Source organism: Polypterus senegalus, chromosome 1 (genome assembly GCF_016835505.1).
Source record: "Polypterus senegalus isolate Bchr_013 chromosome 1, ASM1683550v1, whole genome shotgun sequence".
NCBI lineage: Eukaryota > Metazoa > Chordata > Cladistia > Polypteriformes > Polypteridae > Polypterus > Polypterus senegalus.
The window spans coordinates 258,054,143-258,070,697 of NC_053154.1; the positions used below are offsets into that span (position 1 = coordinate 258,054,143).

At 35.4% G+C, this 16,555-nt stretch overlaps 1 protein-coding gene across 6 annotated transcripts in view; it reads left to right on the forward strand.

Moving 5' to 3' along the window:
• Positions 1-16,555, forward strand: part of sec31b (SEC31 homolog B, COPII coat complex component) — a 127,391-nt gene that overhangs the window by 62,392 nt on the left and 48,444 nt on the right. For all 6 annotated transcript variants that reach the window (XM_039772602.1, XM_039772569.1, XM_039772560.1 and 3 more), the window contains 4 exons: positions 7,268-7,388; positions 9,179-9,357; positions 9,438-9,564; positions 12,833-12,978. In XM_039772602.1, coding sequence (XP_039628536.1) covers positions 7,268-7,388; positions 9,179-9,357; positions 9,438-9,564; positions 12,833-12,978 — 573 coding nt within the window. The remainder of the gene's footprint in view (positions 1-7,267; positions 7,389-9,178; positions 9,358-9,437; positions 9,565-12,832; positions 12,979-16,555) is intronic.

Consider the following 16,555-nt stretch of genomic DNA (forward strand, 5'->3'; position numbering starts at 1 on the left):
GCTGTGCTGGTGCCATCTCGTGCTATGTCCATGGCTGTATTTAATGTTACCTTAGTCCTGACACTTAAAACTTTCTCGCGTTTAGCTGAGTTTGTACCAAACACCACCCTGACCATCTCATCTTCCTCTGCATAAGCACAGTCCTTAACCCGTGAATATTTAGTGGGAGTTTGCTATTGGATTGCCGCTGACGGACGGCCTTATATGGGCAGGCACTAAATTACAAACGCCAGCGGCAGCCTGTCTATGAACTTAATTTAAAGTGTAGGTTTACATCGTGCTTTTTTCCGAAGTAGCAGAACTCATGAATATGGTTGTATATGTCACTCGCTCGCTTCTTATTGTTTCGCTGCCTTCTCAATTATATAATGCATGTTTTCTTCAGCGCTTTTTGAGGTCTTCCTGGTTTTCTATGTACTGCGTGATTACGTGGGAGGCGTGATGATGTCACACGAAACTCCGCCCCCACGGCGTTGAAGCTCATCTCCATTACAGTAAATGGAGAAAAACTGCTTCCAGTTATGACCATTACGCGTAGAATTTCGATATAAAACCTGCCCAACTTTTGTAAGGAAGCTGTAAGGAATGAACCTGCCAAATTTCAGCCTTCCACCCACACGGGAAGTTGGAGAATTAGTGATGAGTCAGTGAGTGAGTGAGTGAGGGAGGGCTTTGCCTTTTATTAGTATAGATTTATATTATTTTTAGTAATTGTGATGTGGTTAAAGTGTTACTGTGGAGTTTAGCTTTGTGTCACAATCAGAACTGTATACTTAACGGGTTTGAATATGATATGAGTTTAATGTTAGTGTAAGCTTACTGCACTACATTTACATGGTTTGCTATCTAGTCTTGTTTTTGTCTGATAAAAACATGCATAATAAAAAACAGATTCTGAATATGAATGGTTTTATTCAATTGTATAAAAATGTTTAAAATATTTTCTATGTCATTTATGCTGAATGAATGTGTACTGACTTTGACACTTTTCATCTTTTTGTTTTATTGTCCAGAATTAGCCAATTTATAATGACATTTAGGTGAATTTTAAGGCGTGAGAGTTTTTTTTACTCTAAATGTCTACAGCACACAACATATCCTGCATCAAAACAATGTGCTTAAAATGAGTGTCTTCAATATTGCATTCAAAAATCTCCTATACTGTTCTTTGTTATTTTCTACCAGCCATATTGATCTCTGATTCCATCTCACCCATCTCTGATTTGCAACCTGCAAGCCTGAAAAGATATCTAAAAGCAGAAAATAGATTATACTGTGTTCTGACAGTTATGATCATGAAAATCATGGGGGCTTAGGAAAAACAGGGCTCTTAGGCTTGAATCAGTGTGCAGACCCCACCTGCCTCTACTGAGGGAAACAAAGAAAAACAATCATGTAATGCCAAGGGTAGTGGCAGTGAGACTTAAATAGTCTACACACAAGAACAGTAAACCCTTAATGAGCAGAGTAATAGCAGGTAATAGGAGAATGGACAGCATCTGAGATTAGGAACAATATATACATTTTCTAAACCCATATATCCAGAGCAGGATCACAGGAAACCTGGAGCCTACCCCAGCAGCTTTGGATGCAAGCCAGGAAAAATCCCTGGTATTTAACATGTATGATATGGCTGATGTTAACAACAAAAAGAATATGATATTTCAATTATCCCTTTTGAGAGGGTATAATTGAAGAAAGGGGTCATATATTTTAAAAACTAATTCTACTACTGGATTATTTTCACAATATCTGGTATTTTGAGAAAAATTTATAAATACAGAAGAAATACAGAAACACATTGGTATGTTTAGTTTTTCAGCAGGTAGCAGACTTTCTTCACCTTACGTACCTGTAGTTCAGTAGAGACATTGCCAACTCAGGGATTTTAGAAGGTTTGTATCTCTTCATTTTTTAAATGACCTTTTTAAAGCAAAAGTGACAGGTCAGCAACAATATGCTGATCTTGTATGTTGACATCATTCTCTCAATCAGTGCCATTTTATTTTCAAAATGGATTTCTCCTGTGCAAAGTTGCAGGTGAATTATTGTCAACAAAATGTCCATATGGTAAACATTGAATCAAAAGGAAAATGATACTTAATAAGAAGGATAGGGTTATTTATTTTAACAGCAGGTCTTTAATCATACATTGAGCAAACCAGCCAGTGGGGTCACTAGGGGAGGATTTCTGGAGTTTTAACTCCTGATCTACAAGAGCCCTTCCATCCATCTTTTCAATGGTACACTTTGTGCTCACTCCTGTTTAAATAACAAGCAAAATGTACTACAGTAATAGGTTTGCCTGTGGATAAACCTGACCTGTATGGAAGTATCTGTGGTACGTTTTAGCATTCGTTTTGCAATTTAATATATTTAATAAATTACATTTCAGAAAGTTATTTGTGTTGTATTAAATGACTAGTGATGCAAAGGGCATATTTAGAGAACTTGGATCATGCAGAATTTATTTCTTTTTAGGTTGCAAGTGTAGTACTTCATGACTTGTTAAGAAATAATATACTGCTGCACATGGATTTATGCAGTATCTGTAGACCTCCATTAGAAATACAAACTGGCTGCGATCAAGTAACTTGAACCCTTCATATAAGGGGGCAAGTAAATGTTTTTCATAAAAAAAGATTGCTTTTTTGCCAGTTTTTAGTTGTTAAAGTAGTGGAGTGTTTTAGTTGCAGCTTAAAAAAGTACATAAGAGAATAAAAAAAATAAATAAATCCTACTTTAGTTAGAAGGTGCATGTGTTTTGCTCCATAATGAAAAATAATGCAATATCTGACCTATATGCTGTAAAAATATAAAAGTATATGATGAAAAAAAAAATTAATTTACAGAGGTTTTACAATGGTCTATGTGATACCAAACACTGTAACTTAGAAACATAATTAACATGATTGTCTGCAGACTTACATTTTTACAATTTAATTAAAAAAAAAAAAAGTTTTCAAATGCATTTGTGCCAGTCATACAATTCATAAAGTTCATGCAAAATGTTCATGTTGCATTATAGTATATTGAAAAAGGAATTCACCTTTTGAACAAATGCAAACATGCACAATAATTGACCTTATCAGCAGTATATGTATTATTTACTTATTTTATTCGATCATATGAAAATATAAAATATATTGTAATATATAACATTTCTTCAGTGTTTTCATCTATTAAATTCATATCCTTAAATTATTCTCCGGCCTTCCTTGGAAGTAACTACTCTCGCAGACATTATAAAGTTAAAGAAAACATAGAGACCAACTGAAGAGAAGCCTCCTTTACACCACACTCAGTGCAATTATAAAAAGCTGTTGTTTGCTGTTAAGTACTGTATGAACAAATGCAGTGTCAATGTGTTAATTCGATCATAATGATAGTATAGGGCTACAATCTCAAATCATTCATACAAACTCACTCAACATTCAAGCTACCCACATTTTTTTTGTATTTTATTTTCAAATGTTAAATATCCCCTATTCCATATTGGTTTTTATACAGTATCTTTAATCTGCAAAGCACTGGAAAACCAGTTGCCTTCAATCTGCTGTACCCACTTTTCATAGCATTCACCGTTCTTTTAAGAATATGAACCGAAACACTTTGTAATAAACATTAGGTGTAGATGATGATGTGATCCAATCCCCAAATTTTGTGGACCACCCCATGGTGATACAGAGTATGGCAATGTTCACACCATTGCCATCAATAAATTGAGTTCACAGTCACATGCACTTTGTGAAGTGTTCTTCCTGCATGGTAGTTAAGGGAGTTTGAGCTTGATCTTCTTCACAAAGCTTTATGGTCCCTTTGTGAAATTGTTACTGAGATGCATGCAGTGCATCAGTTTTGGTGATTTTGGGAAGAGAAGAGTATTCACTGATGGAGGCATAGTTCGGGGTAGCTCAGAGTTGTTAGTGCTTATCTGTATCAGAATAAATGCCCTCAGTCAAACTTTAGAACCACTATCACATCAGAACTGTCCACTCAGAACATATGTAGTCATCTGCTTGAAGCAGAATTGTGGCCATGTATTTCTTTGGCATGAATGATATTCACTCATAGTCACCACAAGGCATGATGCGGGGGTGCCTCAAATGAAGCTGATTCGAGCAAGGAGCAACAGACTGTTGTCTTCAGTGATTTAGCTGTGATTGAATGATAGTCGCATACATGTCCGATGAATACATCATAAGTGGTTGTATCTATTCTGTATACTCCTGACACACAAGGCCCACAGTGAGTGTCATGGTTTGGGGTGTTTTCAGGTAGTGTTTTGTTCAGATCGGATGTTTGTGTTGGGGGACATGGACCAAGCACTACTTAAGTCAGTGACATCATCCTGTCAGTCCTGATCACATTTCAGCAAGGCCATGCCCACCCACATTCCACTTGTAGAATCTATTGTGCTCTGAAGGCTGTCCTGACCAGCACACTCATCAGATCTCTCCCTGATTTAGCATGTATGGGACTAGATTAGATGTTGTGTTTCCTTTACCCAGACACCAGAGATGAACAATGACCAATTATTTGCATACCAGGGTACAGAAATGCATTAGGAGGTTACACCCAATATTAATATAAGTATGCAGTGACAGTTCACACTTTGCAAGAAAGAATGGGCAAAAATCACCCAGTCCAGATATGTCAAACTGATAGACTCTTACCCAAAAAGACTGAGTGTTGTAATACAATCAAAAGGCCCTTCCCCAAAGTATTAGTTAAAGGAGGTATGCACACTAATGCAATCTGTTTTTTGTTGGATTTTTTTTCCTTTTTTCACTAAACAGTTTGTGATCTGTTTTCTTCCTCTTTGCATAGATTGCAATTTTGCAGTAAAGGTGCAATAAGTTCTGACAGGATTTATCTTGGTTTCATTTTTTTATTTTACAAAATCTGCGATTTTGGCAGAGTTGTGTAGATTTTTTTACTACTACTGCATCATAGCATGAGCAGCAGCTGCTTTATCCAATGCATAGATGGCAGAACTGATTTTGCATCTACAGTGGGAGAAAATGACCCGTATGCATTGTATGAGGAAATAATTCTACACAAATTGCAACACTGAGAATAGATATTGTACAATTACTAATGTTTCTAATGTTGCTGAAGCATAAGCAGCACACAAAGGTTATCATAGTTTAATAAAGAAAGCAGATGTATTGGATTCAGATGATCTCTTCATTATTTAAACCTGTTCATAACTGACTGCATGCAAGACATAATTGTGACTGAGAGCAACAACCATGGAACCATAACTCTTACAAAACCCCTTACTGAAACCCAGTTACAAGGTGAATGTGCACACTTAAGTCAGACTTAACTAGCCACTAGCTTGGAAGCTCTAAAAAGAAATGTGGTTAACAACAACATGACACATCTTATCTTAGCATATTTTTGTTTTTTTTTATCTTGTCACTAAAGTTTTTTTCCCCCTTTTCTTCACAAGTTGGGACATATTTGATTTTGTTAAAAATAAATGGTTTCAGAAAACCTTTTATCTGTCAGTGGTGTAGGGGTTAAAGGCATACCTTCATACCCCTTCATTGTTATGCTCTGGGAATTTTAAACACAATGTAATGCATATTTAATAATGCAGATCAGACTAATTGGCAGCAAGATAAAAGTTGTGCATTTGGGGCAGATGAAGCCAGAGGTAACATGGGTACATCAGGTTGAATAGGTACACTGAGGAGGATCTCATATCTCAGTCTTACACTTTAGAAGTAGTCCTTGATTTCCCCTCAAGCTTGAGCTACAATAAAAAGTCATGACTATTGAAGGTATGAAGGAAAGTCCATTGGGAAGTGGAAATCTTCAGAAATTCACACAATTCACTGAAATAGAACTACATACCCAAAGTGAGTATATTGTTCAGGAGGGTGAGGCACAGGAAGTGGACAGATAGACAGACAACTGAAATATTTGGCTAAACAGTGAATGGTAGCTACAGCTGCATTGCATGACATTTCAGAATACCCAGTTCAAGGGAAGGGCTGTCTGAGTCAGCTAAGATTTAGAGATGACCTTGATCAACAAACTGAAAAAACAGTGGAAGAACAGTTCCAGAAATAGAAAAAAAAATATGTAAGTATGGTATGTGATGAACAATAAGGTAGTTCAGGAGAGGAAGAGATCATTTGACATTTCTCTCTGATTCTGTTGTTATTAATGGGAAGAGAGGGTGAGATTGACGCCAGTAAAGTGGTACAAAACCTTCATATTAAACAATGGGTGTAATACAGAAGTTGTCCACACAGAACATACAGAAGTTTATGGAGGTTATCCTGTAAAAACAGCCTGACTGCACAGATTTCAGGAATGTTTTGCATTTGGTTGAGCTCATGTGTGTGCTACCCATATTAGCTACACAATGTCAACAAGGCTTTTTCTGCAAAAAAACAGAATAAAATCAAAACTACACAATTCACTTAATGTCTTAGCATTGAAGGATTTAATCAGGATATCCTCAGAAGGTCCTTCATCTTTTTTTGAGCCGAGCCAAGTTCAAATGAACAGGTGTATATTTTTTGCTCTGTGATACAGGCTGAGATTCTGATGAATAGACTGTCAGTTTTTGACTGTACTTAGTTTTGGTGTTCCAGCAAAAGAGTACTTAATTTCAAAGTCTGAACAAAAGACCAATCAGCATTTAGCCATGATGGAGGATTGCAAGAATCTGACAATAAAAGGGCATAGAGCTCTACAGTTACAGAATAGTGGACACAGTCTTTTTTTATGTTAATACAAGCTATTTTGTTTCTAATATATGTAGACTAAAAAAGTTATTGGGCTTCTAAATGTTTTAATTTTAGAAGCCAATGGTTCCCAAGTAATTTTTTTAGTGGATGTGGTGTGGATGGCATCTTAGTGCACTCATTAGTGTAGCTGCCTCACAACTTCAGACAACGGAGTACAGATATAAGGCTTTTATCTGGGTACCCCATTAATTTTCATAAGAGTGCACCTGGCTATTCAGTGGCACCCTGCTCAAGATTGTGTCCTCCCTGGCGCCTGATTCTGTCTGGATAGGCCCTTGCTCCAGCATCCAAAATATTAGATTGCACAATTAAAAAAAAATAAGGTAGATACAATATTGTTTCAGCTCTGATATGAGAACAATTTAGTATGTTGTTTACAACTCCTCTGTGTGTTTTAGTATTAAAGAAAGCAGCTTTCATAGAAATCTGAAAGAGCCAATGATAATAAACTTTACTCAAACATACATCGTTGGTAATTTTTTTTTTGTTTAATGCAGCAATTAGATGAATCAAGTTCAACAGGAGATACCCTGTCTTCCCCTGCATCATCATCACCTTCAGATTTTTATGGAAGTTTTCCCAATGATAAGACAAAGTTTCAAATTCCCATTACTTCAGGTACCCCATACTGTGTTTTATCAAATTTAACATAAGATGTGCAATACTGCTTTTAAATATGTCACCCACTACTAATTATTGGACTAATAGTAAAAATTGTCTCATAATTTTGTAGTACAACATTTGTTGATGGCTGCAATTGGCATAAATTATGTAGCTTTTATCAGATATTTAAAATAAATTTATTAGCACTTGTTTTATTTAGCTTTTTCTTTACTTCTTTACCATATACAGTGCATTCAGAAAGTTTTCAGACCCCTTCAATGTAATTTATTGTGCTGCAGATATAAATATAAGTGAATAAATTTGCTTTTTTCCATCAATCTATACTCAACAACCCATATAATAAGTAATTGAAAACATGTTTACAGAAATGTTTTCAGATTTGTTAAAAATGAAAAACAAAAATCTCTCATTCATATAAGTATTTAGACCCTTAATTCAGCACTTTGTTAAAGCCTCTTTGAGTGCAGTTGAGGTTTCTGGTCTTCTTGGGTAAGTCTCTTCCAGTCTTGCACACTTGTATTTAGGTTTAACCTATTCTTCATGGCAGATCCTCTCTAGCTTTTTTAGATTGGGTAGTAAGATTGTATACTTTGGGTCATTGTTGTGCTGAAAGGTGAATCATAGCCCTAGTCTTAAGCTGCATGGACTCTGGACCAGGTTTTCTACAAGGACCACCTATTATTTCTCTTAATTCGTCCTTCCATCAATTCTCAATCTCCCTGTCTCTGATGCTGAAAAGCACTCACATAGCTTAATATTGCCTTCACCACTCTTCACCACAGGGAATGTATTAGGTAGATGTTAAGAATTGCCAGGCATAGTACTTGGAGTATTGCCTAATGAGTTGAATTTTTATCTCATCAGACCAGAGAATCTTTTTCCTCATACACTTAGAGTAATTTAAATAACAATTAGTAAAGTCTAAGTGGGAATTAGCTGCTGTACCCTAAACACCTGATTGATGGACTGCTGCTGATACAATCCTTCTTCCGACAGATTCTCCCATCTTCAGCAGAGGTTTTCTTAAGCTCTATTGAGAGTGAAAATTGGGCTCTTGGTCACCTCCCTGACCAAGGCTCTTCTTCCACATTTACTCAGTTTGGCTGGACTGGCAACTCTAGAAAGAGTCCTGGTGGTTCTAGACTTATTCAGCTTGTTCTTGGGAACACTCAAAGCTTTAAAATTGTTTTATGCCCTTGCCCTGATCTGTGCCACACCACACTTTGAACGTAGATGTCTTTGGAGAGTGCCTAGGACTTCATGGCTTCGTATATTTTTCTCACATGCAGTGTGAATTGAAGGACCTTATTTAAACAAATGTGTGCCTTTTTAAACTATGTCCAATCAATTCAATTTGCCAGATGTGGATTCCAGTCAAGTTCTAGACACACATCTCTAGGATAATTAAACCAAACAGGATGCACCTCCCCACAATTTCGAATGCCATAGCAAAGGCACTGATTATTTGAATAAATGAAAGATTTCAGTTTTTGATTTTTAGTAAATTTGCAAATCTTTCTAAAAGCATGTTTTCACTTTGTCATTATAGGTTATTGAATGTAGACTGTTGGGGAACAATGGCAAATTCATCAATTTAAATTAAATCTACAGCAAAGTATGCTGAAAGTTAAGGAGTCTGAATACTTTCTTAATTCACTGTATGTTCTTAATACATACTTTTTGTTTATTAATATTACCCAGAACATGCCAAAATGCTATTTTTAATGAATTTTAATAATAAATACATTTTGGAAATGTACTTAATTTTAACTGTTTTTCTATAGATACAGATGGGTTAATCAGCCAAGCCCTTTTGATTGGTAACTTTGAAGGAGCAGTGGAGCTCTGCTTGAATGATGGCAGATATGCAGATGCAATCATCTTGGCAATAAGTGGAGGGGAAGAACTGCTGAGGAAGACACAAAAGAGATACTTAGCCAAGCAGAAGAACAGCATTTCAATGGTAACCAAAGACATTACAAGTCACACTTTGATCTGATTGTTTTGTTTATTTTTGAATTAATATATATTGTGTTTTTGAAGCTCATGTCTACTGTAGTTAATCAGAACTGGACAGACATAGTACAGTTATGTGACTTACAGAACTGGAAAGAAGCTTTGGCTGCATTGCTAACCTATGCTCGTCCAGATGAATTCTCGAAACTGTGTGGTAAGAATACGCATCAGAATCAATTTTTAATCTTCATTTACTCTACTAACAGTATAACTATTCCTTTAACATATTGATATTTCTTTCTTAAAATAGTAAAGATTATATTTTGAGTAAGATTCTTGTATGTCATATATTTATAGTATAGTATTTATTTATAGTATAGTATTTATCAATTACTTTATGAAGACTGTGATTGGTATACCCATTCCACAACTTCCCAGTAACTGATGAAATTCCATGTAATCTATGGTATATTCATTATCTGCATATGCTGTCTGTATGCATTCCCATGACCTCCTTAATCCCACTAACTCAACTAACCTCAACATGCTTAACTCTGTACTCCATAAACACAACACAAATGCTGTTTGTATTTATTTTTGTTATACAGTAGTCTTTTTTGCTTGCAATTTTGGTCATATGTTAAAGTGACAATTTGTATGTGCTTGTTCTTATAGTTGTTTTTCAAGAATGCACTATATTCTTACAGAAATAGTATAGTTTACTGATGTAGTGGAAGAATTTGTTTACATTCTTCATAGCAATTGATATATTACTTTGGTATGTTTCTAGACATGTATGGAACAAGTTTGTTTTATCTAAATATTACACATTTCTCAGAATGCATTACTCGGATATATTCTATGCTAGAAGTCTGAAATTGGACCAATATAAAGTTGAATTACAGTTCAGAGATGAAAATGCAGGGGTGGTCACTATGGAAAATGTCAGAACTGCACTGTAGTATATAATGCGTTTTGCAGCCCTTTTGTTTAACTGTGGCTTTCAGAGAAGCTTGACTGATTGGAGAAGATATATCCTTATAAGACAAATTTGGATATTCTGTATTTTCTTAGTAATTTGCATCGTGGACAACGTAATATGAAATACGGCCCCGTTTGCAAAAACCTTAGGTCAGATAAAATATAAATAAAGAAGAATACAATGATTTGCAAATCATTTAAACCCATATTTAACTGAAATAGAACAAACATAATATAGCAGATGATGAATCTGTGAAAGTGTAGCGTTTTGTGAAAAAATATGTGCTCATTTTGAGTTTGATGCCAGCAAGGTGTTTAAAAAATGACAGGGTCAACAAAAGACTGGAAAAGTTGTATGGTGCTAAAAAACACCTGGTGAAATATCTAACAGTTAATTAGGTTAATTGGAACATAATTGATTATAAAAAGATGTGTTTTTGTGGAAAGGTCTTGCTTGTTTCAAAGAGATAGTGCCAAGGCACATTCTGCACGTATTACAACAGCATGGCCCCGTAGTAAGAGTCTGGATGCTAAACTGCCCTGTCTGCAGTCCAGACTTGTCACCCATTGAAAACATTTGTTGCATTATAAAAGGAAAAATACAACAAAGGAGATCCTGAACCGCTGAACAGCTGAAGTTTTATATCGTGCACAGATGGGTCAACATTTCACTTTCAAAACTAAAGAACTTGGTCTCCTCAGAGTGTTGTTAAAAGAAATGGCGTAGTAAAGAGTGTAGTAAAGTACAGTGGTAACCATGACCATTCTTTACTTTTTTGAAATGTGTTGATGGCATCAAATTCCCAATGAGCATATATTAAAAAATACATTTCTCAGTTTCATTATTTGATATGTTGTCTTTGTACTGTTTTCATTTAAATATATTGTTTCCATGTTTTGCAAATCATCTCAAATTAAAAAAAAAAAAAAAAGTACAGTACTCCATAATAATGTCCCCTCGTTCCTTTCAGGGCGTGTCAATCTAATGACTCTTCAACTTAGATAGTTTATTTGTCTCAAATTTAAACACATTTTAAATATTTAAAATGTCTGGTTTTGAACCTCCCCCCAACCCGCTGCTTGTTTTGAACTGTCATAGATAAAATTTCCTCTTGTTTTTAAGAGTTTCTGTGAAAAAAAAAATGTTCTATATAACATTTTACACAGGAAACTTACAAACCCAGGTGAGATTTGTGCAACTCAAGCCAAATGCATTAAAGATGAGTACTTTTTAAAACCTAACTAAAAACTAAATTAGCATTAGAAATCTATTAAAATTTATTGGCATTACTGAACGTTTATTATTAGACATGAGAAGAATATTGTGTATATTACTTCATGGATTCTGTTTATTTTAATTGAACAAGAAATCAAGAAATTCAGTGTTAGGTAATTTTAAAAGTAAAAAGGCATTTTTATTAATATTTGCAAGCTGAAGTTATAAATCAGGTTTAAATGTAATAATATAAGAATAGCAACAATCACCTTGCTTTATTAAAGCTTCCCTACCAAAAAATAAGTCGCAACTATGTATTCTTCATGAATTTCTTTGAAAGTGTATGTGAAGTTTCAAATGGTGGTTATGCTTAATACTTACAGAAGTTTAGATTGCTCATGTAAAAACAATTTAGTTGCTAATTATCAATAGTTGTATACTGTAAATTAAAGTAAAAGTTTCATTGATATAACCAGATTCTTAGATCTAACTATATGTGTTTGAAACAAACACAAGCCCAGTTGTTTTTTGGGTAGAATTTATGCTGATATGAATATTAGTCTGTCTTTTTCTTTCTTTTTTATTTTTTCCTGAATTTCTCATGTAGGTCTCAAAGTTTAGCATGGGGATGACACCTCCATCATGTCCAGTCCTTTCTAATAGCTATCACAGGGGATCTTGTGATGCATCTTTAGTTGGAATAGATTTTTCCCTCTTATCATCTTGTATGTCATTACTTTGTCATCCTAGTTGTGCATTTTTGAAACCTTGAAGAATGGATGACTAGACTGATTGATTGAGTTGTGTTTTTTTTTTTTTTTTTCGTTTTTTTAATCTCTTCAGTATCTACTTAAATAGCATATACTGCAGTGGTGGATATCATTTGGAATGTCAGCTGCCATACACCATATATGACAATGATTGATAAGCTGTGCATTATGATATAGTGTACCTCTTTTTGCTCTACTTTTTATTGATTTCCCATGGCCCATCTGTTGCTATACATATGCCATCCCTTGCTTCATTACTACTTTTCAACATTGGTCTGTCTCTGACTATAGGACCATCATTCATGCTTGCTTGCTTTGTACACAGCATTCTGTCACTAAGTGAACAGTCACTAGTATGGAAAGATGAGTATCTGATAAAATGGCTACTGATTAAATAATATTCCTAATAGGTGTCCTCTGTTATATTAAATTAACATACAGTTAGCTTAAATTTTCTGATACACTTTCTTTAAATTTTTAGTAAACAATTAGATGTGTGCTCTGTATATTTACAGATACCTTGGGATCTCGCTTGGAATTTGAGGGAGAAAATTCAATGTGCCTTGAGGCATGTTTGTGCTATATCTGCTCTGGAAATGTTGAGAAACTAGTTGAATGCTGGGTTCAGAAACAAGAATGTTTGTCACCACTTGCTTTAGAGGTAAGTGGAGACTCGTTTCTTGGCTTGGAAATACACAAAACATTTCAAATATTTAATGTTTTTGTTGGCAAGTTAATTGTAGGAATATTGGCTTTGTATATTCCATATGACAAAGCTTGGGTTAAGAAGTTGTCTGGTGATACCAATAAGTAACAGTGATAGCAAGTGTTTAAAGCATCATGTCATGAATCTTTCACGAGGCACCAGACATTTTTCTTAATCTTACTAAATTAAAATGATATAATTAACATATCAACAGACTTAGTCAGTCAGTCATTGTCCAACCTGCTATATCCTAACACAGGGTCATGGTTAGCAGCCTTAGCTAATAAATAAAAATATTCACTGATCTATATACGTTTAATTGTGTTTTTGATCAGATTTGTCCTGTAGTTGTAAAACTCACGATTAAGTTTATTTTTATCTGTGATTTGCCTCTTGCATGTGTGAGTAGCTGTGGTTGATTAACAGTTTGCACGTGCACCTTCTGGTTCTCATTACTGAAGGGTTTGCCTCCAGTGCAGTGTTTTTGACATTTTGTTCAGGTGTTTATTTTTTCTGCCTTTGGGGTAGTGTTTTGGACACTGGAGCTTCATGGTTCTGTATTTTTCTAGTGTTTTAGACATATGCTTACATGTTCTTGCTTTCTCATGCATTGAACTCCTGCTTCCATTTTAATTATTCTTTTTGGATTTTTTTTTTTAAAAAACTTAGCTTCTCTTGACAGAGCTGCACAATCTTTTTCCATCTGCATAGACCAGGGGTGCCCAATACGTCGATCGCAAAGGTAGTGCAGGTAGATCGCGTTGCATTCAAAAAAAATTTTTTTTAAATGTTAGTCTATCATATATCCTCCCTATGGCATTTGCCACTTGATTGACATACAGGGCGGCCAGTCTGAGATCTCTTTTCTTCTAACACACTGGTCATCCTGCACGCACAATCAAACGCGAAAGCTACTTCAAAACTCCGGCTATCTAAGTGATCTAGTTAGCCTTCCAATTTATATCGACTAAAGAAGGGATTAAAAAAAATTTGTTGGGTATGGGCTCTATGTGGAATTGGAAGAGGATTTTTTTCTCTCACAATGTCACAATCGAAGTGCGTTTGTCTGATCTGTCAATCTATCATTGCTATTCCAAAGAAGGAAAATGTGGAAAGGCACTTTCGAACTGTTCATAAAAACTGCGAAACTGACTTCCTTCTGAGAAAGGAGAGCGAACTAAAATCGCAGTTAATCGGACAGCCGTCATTTTTTACTCGGCTGAATTCAAAAGCAAAGGCAGACACACCGAAGCATCGTTCCAGGTGAGTCACTCAATCATTAAGCATAAGAAGTCCTTCCAAGATGGAGAGATGATAAAAGATGCCTTTGTTGAGGCAGATGGCTAGGGAGAAATTCCTGCTAAGATTTCAAGACCCCTTGCCAGAGAAAAAGGCGTTTCTCCTTGTCATTAAACATGCAGAATACAAGTAACTTAATAACGATCAATGGCCGCTAGACTTGGCATTTTTTTCCGATCTGACCAACATGTTGAATGAGCTTAATTTACAGCTGCAAGGAAAAGAGAAAACCATGGTCAATATGATTAGCTTATTTAATGCTTTCAAATGAAAAATGCAACATCTGTCCTCAAAGCTGCAGCGCCTTGATTTGGGGAACATCCAAAACCTTGCGTGATAGCTGGAGACGCAATGGAAGGTGTGTGTGCAACTTGACAGCATACACTACACAGAGCAGATTGAAAATTGTCTGTCAGACTTTATCTAATGGGGAAAAAAAGTAACAATTTGAGTGTTGGCCAATGTAGTGGAGTAAGCGTAGCGTTTCTTCTTCACAAATGTACTCAAGTAAAAGTAAAAAGTATGGTGCAGTAAAACTACTCTTAGAAGTACAATTTTTTTAAAAAGTTACTGAAGTTAATGTAACAGAGTAAATGTAACTTGTTACAACCCACCTCTGATACTCAGTATGTGTGTATATATATATATATATATATATATATATATATATACTAGCAGAATACCAAGCCAGAGGAGAAGTAGTGTTTTAAGGAAGGTACGAAAAAGAAAAGGAAAAATTTTAAAAATAACGTAACATGATTGTTAATGTAATTGTTTTGTCATTGATATGAGTGTTGTTCACCTATCTATCTATCTATCTATCTATCTATCTATCTCTATCTATCTATCTATCTAGCAAAATACCCGCGCTTGGCAGCGGAGAAGTAGTGTATTAAAGAAGGAAAGAGAAAGAAAAGGAAACATTTTGAAAATAACGTAACATGATTGTCAATGTAATTGTTTTGTCACTGTTATGAGTGTCGCTGTGATATATATATATAGCAAAATACCCGCGCTTCGCAGCGATGTCATGCGTTAAAGAAGTTATGAAAAAAAAAGGAAACATTTTAAAAATAATGTAACATGATTGTCAAAGTAATTGTTTTGTGTATTTGGTGGCAGCGTCACAAAGTTGTTTTCGTAGCTGCATCAGAAAATGTACCACGACGTCTGACACGCCTCCTTTTTACTGTTTTCTCACAGCTTGGATTGCTGCTGTCATATATATACACACACACATACATACATACATATATATATAATATACATATATATATATATACACATACATATCTACATATCTATATACATATCTACACACACAAATTATATGTATGTATGTATGTGTGTGTGTGTGTGTGTGTGTGTGTATATATACATATACATACATATACTTGTGTGTATGTTTGTATGTATATGTCTATATGTGTGTGTATAGCTTTGGTCACTGAGTGCAAGGGAAAAATAATGAAATATAGTCTATAAGTTATTAAACAGTAAAACATTAACGTTTTAAGAAGTACAGGTACATTGAGCACTACTGGAGTGGTTATGGGTAAACTACATTTTAAAGACTGTGTAACAAAACAGGTAAGTAACTAACAGCAGCTAAAATGTATATGGATCATCTCTCGGTAGTAGATCCCTTTTGAAAGGCGCTACACGACGGCTGTGGTATAGAAATTACATTTTCTATGTGAACGTTCAAATTTGTGCCTCTGGTAATGTGCCTTACCGGCAATTAAAGAAAATTATTTTTGTGTCCTCTGCCGTGTTAAGAGAGAAAGGCTTTGGTTTGGGATAAAAGGAAAAAAGGTGTAAAGAAAGGAAAGTTGCCTTTTTCTTTTATATAGTATAGAGAGATGTGTTCGCTGACGTTATGATCGCCTTTTGGGGACAGTCGCGGTGGGTCTTTTGTAGACTGGTGAGACGTCCCCGCCATTATTCGGCTGTGATGGCACTGTGAGTCCTCCACTCGTATGCGTGTGTTCATAATCCGAGCTGAGGACCTGATAATCGTATATCGTGCAAAAGAAAGTGTGAATCGCCTTAATATTATTTTGCCGTGGTGTAGAAAAGGGGTCCCGTGTTTGCACTTGTCTGGGCTATAGGTCAGGGGGCGGATGAAAAAAATTAAAAGTGCTCACTTTGACTTAAGGCAGAAGCGCAGTCAGTGTCTCAAAGGCCGGCACAGCTATGCACGCGCTGGCTGCTCGACTTTTGCTGGGCAGGA